The following is a 14,203-nucleotide window of genomic DNA, read 5'->3' as shown; positions in this document are numbered from 1 at the left end:
GGAAGGACTGATGCTGAGGGTACAGTACTTTGGCCATTGATGTGAAAAGCCAACACATTGGAAAAGACCCTGATGCTGGGAAAGATTGAGGGCAAGATGAGAAGGGGGCCTCAGAAGATGAGATGGTTGGATGGCATCACTGACTCAGTGGACATGAGTTTGAGCAAACTTAGGGAGATAGTGGAGAACAGAGAAACCAGTTGCTATAGTCCATGGGGTTGCAGAAAGTTGGACACAACTTAGCAACTGAATAACAACAACTTTCCTTGCTTGACTGCTTTTCCTTAGTTTCTGTATTCCCTCACTTCCCTAAATGGTTACTGCTTGAATCTGCTCTTTGAAACTCAGGGAACACCTGGGGAACTAAAGCCTTTTTTCTACAAACAAGAAAAAGGGTATATGGAGGGGCTTTTGTACCTGGTTTTATACTTGGTTTCAACAACTCCCACTTTTCTTTGATGCTCCTCAGTCTTGAGGGGAACAGGGGCAGAATGAGAAAGAGAATAAAGTTTTGAATAGAAAGGTTAATCATAAACTGGCAGGACAATTCGGTGTTAGGGGGACCCAATTTCATCCTCACCAGTGGTTGTCTTACAAATGTGGAAATTGATCAAAGCAAAGGTACTATAACTTAATGCCATGTAGCACCTGCTTGGCCTTCAGGTAGCTGCTCCAACCACAGGTTATCCTACGGTTGGGACTACAATTGTCAATAAATGTCTGGCACTTGACTTCCAAGTTCTAGCTCCTCCATGGGAAAAGCCCAGTCATCCTTGTGTTCAGATGAACCAGGCCCACCATCTTTCATACCTAGAATGAAGTGGTCAAATGATGAGCACAGCAGCAGCTCTGGAATTCCTTATAAAACACTTTCCTTCAGGGATTGGCCATAGGGTTTGCTGTTGGCAAGCTTTCCGTCAGTTTTACTTGCAGGACGGGAATGTGTGTCACATGCACTCTCCTTCCAGCGACACGTCTCTCCTCAGCAGGAGGTAATGCTCTCCTCTTTCTTGATTGAGAAGGAAGCAATCAGGAGAGAACTTCCACGCTTTCCCACCTAGCTGTGGTCCGGTTGCCGTGGAGGCTGCTTCAGCCTAGTGCAGCATTCTCCTTGTGCCCAGAGTCCTTCCTTCACATCTTCCATCAGCATACAAATGGTTATAATAGTTTCCATCTTGCAGCACAGACAGGACCACCGAGTCCTTCCAGCCACCACCTCATCTCTCTGTTTACTTTTACCGCAGAATTCCTCAAAGAAGATGTTTGTGTACACTGTCTCCATGTCCTACAGTCAGGTCCCATATCTTCACCGGAGACACTCTTCTTAAAGTCGGCTGTGTATATGGCTTAGGAGAAAAAAGAAGTTGGATGGCATTGCTGCAGTAAATGATTACTAGGACCCTGCATTGGTGTGATGAGTGATGACAGATGTGCTGTGTACCTCTGTCCATGGAGTATCCTGGAGCATAGCTGTGGCAAACCTTCATCTCACTGTTTCTCTGTTTTGTGACCTTGAACATGTCCGTTAACATTGATCGTCATTCCCCTTGGGTACAATGAGCCCAAAATATGTTCTACCAGTTTCAGAGAGTGGAGCATCAAAAAAAAAATGTTTGTGAAATTATTTTGAAAGCTGTAAAGTACTGTGGAGGCCAAAATAAACTTCAAAAAAGCAGGAGGAAGAAATTTTCAGGAAAGAACCAGCAGTTTTAGCCTAGATGTATATACTAACATTTCACAGTCGTTCTGTGAACTGTATACATTATGTCCATTCCTCACAATTGCCCTATGAGGGTGTGTGGTGGTACTCATTGCTGTTTCACAAATGAGGAAACTGAGGCTAAGAGAAATTCAAGAGAAATCCTGCACAAAGTCAGACAGCCAGTTAGGCATCTAATCTGAGTCATCCTGTGCTCTGAACCACTCTATTACTTTGCTGCCAAACTAATCACATTTGAAGCCAGGGAAAGAGTAGATTTAAATATTAAAAGAAGAGCTGGTTCTTTGAAAATACAGACATTAATTAGGCACTAATTTAGCAAGGCTAGTCAAGAAAAATGAGAAGAAACCAGTGCAGCCGGCCCTTGAACAACATGGGTGTGAACTGTGCAGGTTCACTTACACGTGGATTTTTTTTCAGTAGGAGATGCTATGGTGCCACATGATCTGTGGGGTAAATGCGATTGTGGAACTGCGGATTCGGAGGGCTAACTATAAGTTATACACAAATTTTTAACTGCGTGGAAAATCAGTACCCCTAACCCCTGTGTTGTTCAAGGATCGACTGTATTTCCCTTTAGGAATCATTGTAACTCCGTATATCTTTATGACAAAGATGTAGAACAATTGTAAGAAACAATTATAAAATACCTCCTCAGAAAAAGGTAAATTACCAAGTTTATTTTCCCTCTGTCTCTTAAATATCTTGTCTCCATCAGGGTCAGCTTTCCTTCTCACTGAACTTAAGCTTCCTAAGCTTTCTTAGAGATCCTACCTGCTTAATCATCCACCACTTATGATTATCAAATTTATATCTGTAGCTCTCTCTTTCTCTGAAATCCCCTACTACACACAAGACAGCTCCCGGTTTAGCATGTCACGAACACTTGCTTAAGCTCAGAGGTAGCGCTTTATCCCTCTAAAAGCACTCTTCCTCCTAAACTCCCAACTTCAGTTCCTGGCACAGCTCCGAATCTCTAGCTGCACAGACTGGGAATAATGCCTCTTTCCTCCTCCCGTGCCCAGTTTTATGCAAAAAGCCTTGTCCTTTTTACTTCATATCTCTTTAGACTATGACCCTCTTTTAACCCAGTGGCCTCTACATATGTTGGGACTTTGCTGCTTTTTAACTGGTCACAGCCTCCACCTGGCCTTCCTGCTCCAGTCTCCAATCCTCCTGTCACCACCATCAGTGATCTTCCTGCTGAAGCTTTCTGTGGCATCTTAGTATTAAAGAGGAAAGGAAATAAATGAACTGGATACTAAACTTGAGAAACTAGAAGAGGAAATAAGGGAAATTGCAGGACTAAAAAAAAACATAGCCAGAATAAATGAATTAGAGCAACAGTGAAATTGGTCAATAGATCCAAGAGCTGCATCTTCAAACAATAAAATAGATCAATCTGAGAAGGCTAACATGTAAATAGGGAGCAGATGCAACTGTGTGTAATGAATGAGGGATATGTGCACCACTGGAGAAGCCATTAGATTTAAGAGACAACTGCATAGAAATCTCTGCTAATAGGTTAAAAATATGAAGCAATAGAGAAATATCCAGAAAAATGATGTAGAAGAAAAAAATGAGATTGTGTAATGTGTTTTGAGAATATTTCTGCGGTAATCACAATTCAATTACTTGTATGACCTAAACAATGAGGAAAACAGACATTTCCTAATTTCATGGAAATCTATAGCATTTAAATACAACTAGGTTATTATTCCACTCCAGTACTCTTGCTTGGAAAATCCCATGGATGGAGGAGCCTGGTAGGCTGCAGTCCATGGGGTCACTGAGGGTCGGACACGACTGAGCGACTTCTTTCACTTTCCACTTTGATGCATTGGAGAAGGAAATGGCAACCCACTCCAGTGTTGTTGCCTGGAGAATCCCAGGGACGGGGGAGCCTGGTGGGCTGCTGTCTATGGGGTCGCACAGAGTCGGACACAACTGAAGTGACTTAGCAGCAGCAGGGTTATTACTAGAAGATAGTTGACTCCATAGTGAATTAAATATTTTTAGATTAAAGAACAAATTTAACCTCCTAGGCCAGACAACTCTAGTTACAACTAGAACAAACTATTTTCCTATCACAGACCTTACCAAACCACCAAAACCACTGATGCCAGAATCCGATAAAGTTGGGGAGTGGGGGAAGGAAAGAAAGCTGTTAACATAGTTATAATAATCCTAAGTGAAATATTAGTAAACTAAAGCCAGCAAATAAAAGAATAATCTGCCTTGATCAATTAGTTTATTCTAGAAGTACAGAAGAGTGTTCAACTTTGATCACTTGATAGATCAAAGGAGAAAAATCATACGATTAGCATAGAGAAATATCCAAAAATCACCCGATAAATTTCAGTCAGCTTTCCAGATTTAAAATTTTTGGTGAAGCGGAGAATTCTTCCTTTATATGGTAAAATATATCAATCTCAAAATAGCTACATAGAGCAGCTTCCCCCTGGATGTTTAAAAATGTTAAATGAAAAAGAATTATTGTCAGAAGTTGAGGAAATTCTGGGTCATCAAATGACATGTTAATGTCAAGAATAATCTGGGGTGCCTTTTATCACTAGTGTTGAGCACTTTGGGGAGGTTTTATCCAGTACAATAAGATGCTAAGTGAGTAAATAGTAAAAAGACTTTGATATAATTATGTGTAGTTGATATAGTGATCCACTGTAAGACATTAATAGAGCAGTTAAAATTTCAATAATGTGGAGGTAAAATATTCACCTCTAGTCAATTAAGAAGACAAAAGATTGACAGCAGGCTGTGTCTCTGCCTGGACCGCTCTCCCAGTCCTGCCAGTCTCCCATGGGCCTTCACCTGTCAATGCTTAACTTTGTTCAGATCTGCCTTCACTGTCAAGCTTCGGGAGTTGGTGATAGACAGGGAAGTCTGGCGTGCTGCAGCCCATGGGGTCGCAAAGAGTCAGACACAACTGAGTGACTTTCACTTTCACATAAATCATCTCAAAGATTTTTTTAAAAAGTCTAGAAATATATCCCTGGAGAAGGAAATGGCAACCCACTCCAGTATTCTTGCCTAGAGAATCCTGTGGACAGAGGAGCCTGGTGGGCTGCCATCTATGGGGTTGCATAGAGTCGGACACGATTGAAGTGACTTAGCATGCGTGATGCATTGGAGAAGGAAATGGCAACCCAGTCCAGTATCTTGCCTGGAGAATCCCAGGCACAGGGGAACCTGGTGGGCTGCCGTCTATGGTGTCACACAGAGTTGGACACAACTGAAGTGACTTAGCAGCAGCAGAAATAGGTTCCAGTGTCTAAATGTCTTATAAAGGTGGCATTCAACTAAAATGATAATTTCATAAGTGGCCCTGAAGCAACTCGCTAACCATTTGGAAAATAGATAATTAGAAATTATTCCCTATATCTTAGACCAGAATAGATCACATGACTTACAAATTAGCAAAGGACATACGCAATTTGGACTTCCCTGGTGGCTCAGTGGTACAGAACACACCTACGAATGTAGGAGGTGTGGGTTCGATTCCTGGGTAAGGAAGATCCCCTGGAGAAGGAAATGGCAACCCACTCCAGTATTCTTGCCTGGGAAATCCCATGGACTTTGTGCCTGGCAGGCTACAATCCATGGGGTTGCAAAGAGTCAGACATGACTTAGCGACTAAACAACAACAACAAAATCAATTTACAAAGAGATACAAATGGCCAATAAATCAAAAGGTTACTCTTACTAGTACTGTGTTCAGTTTGGGAAAGGTGAAAATAATGGCAATACTCTAGAGAGAGATAGTGATGCTATACACTGCCAACAGGAATGAAATTACTTTTAGTATTGGGATGGAAATGGAGCGATATAATGGAAAGTGTTAGAATTTTTGCCTCAGCAATTACATGTGTTATACTTTAATTGCCCAGTTGGGTAAATTTGCAAAAAATATAGCCCAAGGATACTCGCTGAAACAGTATCTATATTAAGGAAATAAGAAAGGACATCTTAAGTATTCAATGTGAGGAGTGTGGTTAAATTCTATGCAATGGAATGCTGTATAGCTGTTTTAAATTATATAGATGTTTATTTGTTGAAACTGAAAAGAATCCCACAGAGTGGAGGGATTGTTAGAATACAGCCAATGTCTGTGCAGTGCTTTAGCACAGTGCTCAGTGGGTGGTAAGTTCGCAAATTGTACCTTTTTTAAAAGGTAGGAGAGAGAGGTTATAAATTAACGCATACTCAACTACTGATTAACAAGCATTACTGCTTCTTCATTCTTGTCAGCCTAAAGTCTTTCTCTGGGTCCATTACTTACCCTAGTCTGACCACTTACCTTTTAAACTCATATTTTTTTATTTTCCAGCAGCAGCTCCCTCCTAGCTAGGGTTGTCAGCCCACTGCCCCTTTGCATTTGCTTGCCATTGTCTTTTTGTATACCACTCCTCCTGCCTGGAATACTCCTCCCCTTTCTGCACCCTAGTCTGAACCCATCCAGCCTTGAAACCCCTCTGTGCTTTGTGAGACTTAACATTCCGGCTTCAGTCTGTGCTCTCCACCAGGGCTCAAGTGAGAATTCAGCTAAATTGGTTCATGTGGTTCCTTGAACATGACTGCTGAATTAGAGCACATTTAAAAAAATAATTTATTGAAGCAAAATTCACATAACAAAAAGTTAACCATTCTCTAGTGGACAAGCTCGGGGTGTTTAGTATGCTGGTTAGTGCAGTTACCCTAAGACATGTCCCATCATTCCAAGGTAAACTCCTACGGCATTCCCCTCCAAGGCACAGGCTGTGTCTGTGGATTTTCCTATTCTGGGTATTTCATATAAACGAATCATACTCTACGTGACCTTTTGTGTCGAGTTCCTTTCACTTAGGTTTTGCTTTGGAGGTTCTTACATGTTGTAATACGTATCAGGACTTCATTCATTTTTAAGGCTGAATAATATTTCGTTGTATATATGTATCCCAGTTTGTTTATCCATTATCTGTTGATGGACATTTAGGCTGTTTCCACCTTTTGGTTATTGTAAGTAGTGCTGCTATGAATATGTGCGTATGTGTACTTGTTAGAGGCCCAGGAGTCACTTTGGGGTATGCTCCTAGGAGTGCAGTAGTGGGACCAGATGGTAATTCTGTGTTTAACTTTCTGAGGAACCACCCAACTCTACAGTGATCACACCATTTTACATCCCCATCAACATTGCACAAGGATTCATTTCTCTATCTTTGTCAGCACTTGTGATCTCCCATTTTAAAAAATTGTACCTATCCCAGTGGGTGTGCAGTGGTACCTCACTGATTCGTATTCACTAATTAGTAATGATGTAGAGCATCTTTTCATGTACTCACTGCTTGTATATCTTTGGAGAGTTGCCAATTCAAGTCCTTTGCTTATTTTTAAATAGGATTGTCCTTTTTTTGTTGAATTTTACAAATTTTTTTATATTCTAGATACTAGACCCTGGGTACATATCTTTTAAAAATTTAAAATTTATGTATTTAGTTTTTCTGTTGCGTGGAGTCTTCATTGCTACACGTGGGCTTTCTCCAGTTGTGGTGAGTGGGGGCTCCTTTCTGGTTGTGATGTATGGGCTCCCGGGCAAGGGCTTCAGTGGTTGCAGTACATAAGCTCAGTGGTTGTGGCTCCCAGGCTCAACAGTGTGGGCTCAGTTGTGGCAAATGGGCTTAGTTGCCCTGTGGCCTGTGGAATCCTTCTGGACCAGGGGTAGAACCTCTGTCCCCTGCACTGGCAGGCAGATTCTTAACCTCTGGAATACCGTGAAATTTCCTTAGCACATACCTTTCAACATCAGGTCTTCCTGGCTTAACTTTGCTCTTCTCTTGGTGACTTTTTTTTAACCTCTCGTTCAGTTCCGTTCAGTTCAGTCACTCAGTCATGGCCGACTCTTTGCAACCCCATGGTCCGCAGCACGCCAGGCCTCCCTGTCCATCACCAACTCCCGGAGTCCACCCAAACTCACGTCCATTGAGTTGGTGATGCCATCTAACCATCTCATCCTCTGTCATCCCCTTCTCCTCCTGCCCTCAGTCTTTCGCAGCATCAGGGTCTTTCCCAATGAGTCAGCTCTTCCCATCAGGTGGCCAAAGTATTGGAGTTTCAGCTTCAACATCAGTCCTTCCAATGAACACCCAGGACTGATCTCCTTTAGGATGGACTGGTTGGATCTCCTTGCAGTCCAAGGGACTCTCAAGAGTCTTCTCCAACACCACAGTTCAAAAGCATCAATTCTTCATGCTCAGCTTTCTTCACAGTCCAACTCTCACATCCATATATAACTACTGGAATAACCATATCCTTGACTAGACGAACCTTTGTTGGCAAAGTAATGTCTCTGCTTTTTAATATGCTATCTAGGTTGGTCATGACTTTCCTTCCAAGGAGTAAGCTTCTTTTAATTTCATGGCTGCAATCACCATCTGCAGTGATTGTGGAGCCCCCAAAAATAAATTCAGCCACTGTTTCCCACTCTATTTGCCATGAAGTGATGGGACCAGATCCCATGATCTTAGTTTTCTGAATGTTGAGCTTTAAACCAACTTTTTTACTCTCCTCTTTCACTTTCATCAAGAGGCTCTTTAGTTCTTCACTTTCTGCCATAAGGGTGGTGTCATCTGCATATCTGAGGTTATTGATATTTCTCCTGGCAATCTTGGTTCCAGCTTGTGCCTTTTCCAGCCCAGTGTTTCTCATGATGTACTCTGCATATAAGTTAAATAAGCAGGGTGACAGTATACAGCCTTGACGTACCCCTTTTCCTATTTGGAACTAGTTTGTTGTTCCATGTCCAGTTCTAACCATTGCTTCCTGACCTGCATACAGGTTTCTCAAGAGGGAGGTCAGATGGTCTGGTATTCCCATCTCCTGAAGAATTTTCCACAGTTTATTGTCATCCACATAGTCAAAGGCTTACCATAGTCAATAAAACATAAATATATGTTTTTCTGGAATTCTCTTGCTTTTTTGATGATCCCACGGATGCTGGCAATTTGATCTCTGGTTCCTCTGCCTTTTCTAAAACCAGCTTGAACATCTGGAAGTTCATGGTTCACATATTGCTGAAGCCTGGCTTGGAGAATTTTGAGCATTACTTTACTAGTATGTGAGATGAGTGCAATTGTGCGGTAGTTAGAACATTCTTTGGCATTGTCTTTCTTTGGGATTGGAATGAAAACTGACCTTTTCCAGTCCTGTGGCCACTGCTGAGTTTTCCAAATTTGCTGGCATATTGAGTGCAGCACTTTCACAGCATCATATTTTAGGATTTGAAATAGCTCAACTGGAATTCCATGACCTCAAGTAGCTTTGTTCTTAGTGATGCTTCCTGAGGCCCACTTGACTTCACATTCCAGGATGTCTGGCTCTAGGTAAATGCTGCTAAATAGTAGGTGTCCCATGTTAGAATCTTAACCACTGTGTGTGTTGTTGCAAGGACAATCACTGGTGGGTGTATAAGATTCTGGGAAACTATAAAATGTTACCCACTTGTAAAGATTTTGAAAGATGGGATGCTCCTTTTAATGTTGTTTATGTTTATCATTTTTTTGGTTTTGTTTTGTGGATTCTTCACATTGCAGTGCATAGTTAAGTGCTTAAGAGCTATAAGTCTAAAGTGAGGAGAATAACAAGGACTGTTTGCTTTTCAGAGTCATCCTTTTTGAATTTCCATGACTCCGACTGTGAACCCAAAGGATCACCACCCTGTGACTCTCTGCTTTCCCTTAACACTGAAAAGATTCTGGTATGTATCTTTTGTGCCTCCTGTTTTGGAAACACAGTGATACTAGTTCTATAAGGCAGAGATGGCCTCTGTTTATCAACCAGGTGTTGAATTGAGTTGCATAAAATAAAGATAGGTCATCTGTTGTTTATTCACACTGAATCATTATGTCTTATGACTTGGACCTAGGACTTTTTACTTTTAAGTTCCAAGGAATAAAAAATAAATAACTTTATTTCTAGGCGCCTTATGATTTGCAGGTGTAGTATAATCTTATTTTTCTAGCCTTGCCTGTGTATCTTTTATGTCTGTTTTTTATCAGTACGAACTAAACGGTACAAGAGACCGCTCCATTCCGGAGATGAGCGCCTGGCACTGTGTCCCTGTCTGTGCGTGTGTGTCCCCCTGCGCCCAGCTGCCTCAAGGCGCAAGGGTTATTTGGTCACACTTAATTCTGTGAGGCTGTTCTCCTTGCAGTGCCCAAGGTTAACATTTTTCCTCCAGACCTTTTCCTTCAACATCCACATAGATTGTTTGCTTCTTTTGCTTCAGAATTTCCCTTTAGTATACTCTTTATTTTCCAGACAAAGCTCTGTCTTTTTATGGAAGAACTGCAGAATATGGGTAGAAATTGCAAGCTAGTGAATGGTCAACTGATTATACCTAAATCATTGCATAGCCATCAACTTGATATAGAAAAAAACATGTCCAAAACCGGAGTGGGCTAACTTGTGAAGTAGTGAGTAACCATCACTGAAGACATTTGAGTAGAAACTGGTTAATCCCCGTCTTGGAGAAGCAATTAGATTATGAGTTATTAGGGACCTTCTCACTGACTCAAATATTAGCTACTAGTTGCATTTCAGTTTAAGATGGCACTAGCTAGAAACCTATGGGAGAAAACTTATTAATCTAGGCCTTTTGTTTTCCCTAGGTTGAAAATATGGGAGTTAAACTATTCATTTATCTGTTAATTTTTCAGGTATTTATTTTGTACCTGTTTGTGCCAAGTGTTGTGCTAAATAAGTACTTAGCCAGAGAATGGTAAGCCCAATAACCTTGGCCCCAGGACTTAGGGCTCCTTTAGCTACTAATCAAATAATTATACAAATAAATATAGAAGTACAGTTGTGCAAATATATGAAGGAAAAATAAAGGGTCAGTATTCCTGAAGATATCAGGGAAACCAGGCAAGACAGCTTTCAGGATTTGAAAGATAAGCAGGGACCTGAAAGGTGGATTAAAATTAACCTACTAGCAGTGTGGGGCTTTGTGTTTAAACTACTCTGATAATAGCTGCCCACTTTGTCCACAGGAGATATCTATAGGTGTGATATTAGAAGTGGGAGAGATTCTTTTTTGATCAGGAAGATAATTTGTCCATATTACACTTTTCCTGCCCACTTCTGTTATAGAATAAAATAAAAACACTTTAAACTCAGATCTGCTCTTCAGTATAAATATATATATATTTTAAATTCCCGTCCGCGCAGTGCGTGCCACTGTGCGGCTGTGCGCGCCCCCGCCCGGCTGTGCGCGCCCCCATTGCCGCTCCGCTGTGCGCACTTCAGTATATTCAAGAGGTTTCTTGGTAAATAATTTATTTTCATGAGATTTCATTTCTGTTTTCATCCCATCTTTTTCATGAAGGCTTGGCAAATGGTAGACCCTCATTGAATACTGGATGAAATAATAAGGTTTTTAAAGTATTAAAAAGCCTTGTTCATGGCCTGGAAAATCCCATGGATGGAGGAGTCTGGTAGGCTGTAGTCCATGGGGTCGCTAAGAGTCGGACACGACTGAGTGACTTCCCTTTCACTTTTCACTTTCATGCATTGGAGAAGGAAATGGCAACCCACTCCAGTGTTCTTGCCTGGAGAATCCCAGGGACGGGGGAGCCTGGTGGGCTGCCATCTATGGGGTCGCACAGAGTCGGACACGACTGAAGTGACTTAGCAGCAGCAGCATAGACTGCTTTCCTTGACTCTACACAATTCATTTATTAGAGAAATGTTTTACACCTGTGTGTTTGTCTGTGAGCAGGTGGTAAGGAGGAAGGACTTGTGTCTGGTCCCGGCTGGCCGTGCATGCAGCGCTGTGCTGCCCTCACGCGTTGTCCAGTCTGTCGCTTCAAAAGAAACGGAACCTGGTTCCCTTGTATGGAAGCTCCCAGCTGTGGAGCAAAGCAAGAAGGAGCTGACAGAGTTCCTCTCTAGCCATCAAGGTTTTACTGGAAGAAATAAAGTGTAAATGTTCCCAAAGGAGTAGAGTTCTTTTTCATTTTGTTTGGGGTCCTGAATGGAATGAAGTCCCAAGTCCTCTGAGGTGGGATGCTTTTCTGAGCTGTATCTTCTAACTTATGTTCTAACCAGAGGTAGCTTATTCTTGGCCTGTTTTGTAGGCAAACCAAAAACCACTCTGTATCTGAACATCAGTCTGGACTTCAAGAGTATAGGGAAAATAGGTGGAAATGCCTGTTATTCTGTAGAGTCAGTGAAGCCCAAGAGATTGCGGCTAATGAGAGCCAATCATTAGCTAAAGAGCATACCCATCAGTCAGAAGAGTCACCCATGGGGAAATATTTGACTGTCATACCTGCCTGTAGGCATTGATATGGTAGATTTAAAACAAAAAAAAAAAAAAAGAGGAATTCAAATAATTGAGATGTCACTGAGTTCTGATCCTGAAGTTTTGCCAAAAGCAACATCTTTATAGTTTCATCCTAGCTTTTCCTGTCTATATTGTGTTCAAGTTTTAATCGTATCTTAGATGAATCTGATATGAAGTTATCATTGTAATCTGTATCCTGTAGGCTAAGCATATCATACCATAGCATCGACAGTAAAACCTTCTGACAAAGTGACGGCTGTTTGCATCATCAGATATGATTTGTCTCCAGAGCACAACAGAGCCATCATTTTGTATGTTGGACCATTACTGCCTGTAAAATCACTCCACTTACTAAATTAACTCTACTTTGTTTTCCCCTAGTTTCCACTTTTACTTTAGCTGTTATGCCAAGTGTGCATATGTGTGTCTGTGTGATTTCTTGTACTGTGTCAGGCAGGATGGTTATGTTCATTGCCTGCTATGCATTGTTTTAAGCGCATCTTGCTTCTTGGTCAGGTTTTACTGGCCCTATTATGGTGTCATCCCTGTACAACCTGTGTCTCTTACTTCTAAAGAGTTCTTTACAGTTTACAAAGCAATGTTCTGTTATCAAGCCACTTTGGAGACCAGTCACTAGAATCTGATCTTTGTAATGTGATCGACGTCATTGAATAGTCTGTGGAGGGAGCTTTGAAACAGCCAGGAAGATGAATCCTCATGAAAGTAAAAAGATAGACGTTCCTGAAAATCGAAAACCACTCAGTCGGTCACAGCACAAAATGTGTCTTAAAGTACATCATTGATATGACTGAATGTCAGTGTTTTCTTGCTTCCATATAAATTAAATGTAACTTTAATTGTTTTAAATACAGGTTTCACTGTAAGTTTCTCTTCATTTAAGATAAGCTAAAATGTATGTTTGTCTTTATTTCAGAGCCAGGCCAAGTCTATTGCTGAACAAAAGAGATTCCCATTTGCTACTGATAATGACAGCACAAATGAAGAATTAGGTGAGGCTTGACTTGGGGACTTTTCTTGGGACATTTGCCTAGAATTTATGATTAGATGTGGAGTGGGTAGGCAGGGTGGTGAGGCAGAAAGGACACAGAGCCTGGCTCTGCCAGCATGAGCTGTTTGATCTTGGGTAGGGCATTCAGCCTTTGTCAGGGTTTGATGTTTATTATGTCATAAAATAAAAGGTCTGGATGGAATCAGTGTTTCTATGGAAATTAATTATGGTATGAGTTCTAACGAGCTATTAGCATCCATTAAAAGATTATTTGTATACTGTCATCAAATATGAACAACATAGAAGTGAAAGCAGAAGAGAACCACACCTCATTTAGTCTTCTGTGTCATAACGTAGCTAGGCTTGATTAGTCTTACTCATAGGGCCAGTCAGTTATTGTTGGTCCAGACTCGTGGGTATGGAAGATTGAGCTCATTCTGATCTGCAAATGGGTCATGCTGTTTGGCTTGTTCAAGGCGTGTCTTGAAACAGCCTGGTTTCGCCAGTGTCTGATATGCTTTGGGTGTGTCTCCATCATTGCCTAATCAGCTCACACTTGAAGGAGTGGAAGCAAATTGAATATAGGACTGAAGAGTGCAGTTGGACAGATTTCACAGAAGGGTGTGCTCCTGGTAGCCCAAAGCACCTGAAGAAATTTTTCTGTCTGATTTACACATAATTATTTTTATCCTTTCTGCTGCCATATCCATTTTATGTTAAGGTTGAGCACTATTTTGAAAATATTAACCACCTTTTATTTATATTCTTTGAGTAAGCTTTGAGAATTACCCTTTAAGGCATCACAAATTTGGTCCCCTTTGTAATCCTTGAATTTGATTCAATCTTATATTCATTTATTAAATAATGAATTAAGAGTGTAAAATGTGCCAGGCCTGTCCTATGCTCTAAGAGTAATCCTAGTACATCCTGGGATAGTATAGGCTCCAAGCTGGTTTAGGATCTTCTGAACGTCAGTATTTATTTTTTTTTGGAAAAATGACCTCTGTAAGCATACATGTTGCAAGGAGATGTGGAATTGCTGGTTAATAACAATTTCTGGGAGATTCCATTTATCCTAGTTTTCTCTTTATGTCTTTGAGCTCCCATAACTAAATTTAGATCCTAGTAGTAATTTTTT

The 14,203-nt window shown here is 41.1% G+C and overlaps 1 protein-coding gene across 9 annotated transcripts in view; it reads left to right on the top strand.

The window, feature by feature from the left end:
• Nucleotides 1-14,203, top strand: part of TTC13 (tetratricopeptide repeat domain 13) — a 102,864-nt gene that overhangs the window by 8,536 nt on the left and 80,125 nt on the right. For 8 of the 9 annotated variants that reach the window (XM_061404802.1, XM_061404803.1, XM_061404799.1 and 5 more), the window contains exons 2-3: nt 9,373-9,467; nt 12,991-13,066. In XM_061404802.1, the coding sequence (XP_061260786.1) occupies nt 9,373-9,467; nt 12,991-13,066 (171 nt within the window). Of the gene's footprint in view, nt 1-9,372; nt 9,468-12,990; nt 13,067-14,203 lie in introns of those variants that run through there. The other variant, XM_061404808.1, reaches the window with a different exon arrangement.

Source organism: Bos javanicus, chromosome 28, assembly GCF_032452875.1.
Source record: "Bos javanicus breed banteng chromosome 28, ARS-OSU_banteng_1.0, whole genome shotgun sequence".
Lineage (NCBI taxonomy): Eukaryota > Metazoa > Chordata > Mammalia > Artiodactyla > Bovidae > Bos > Bos javanicus.
This window is presented reverse-complemented; position numbering and strand designations above follow the sequence as displayed.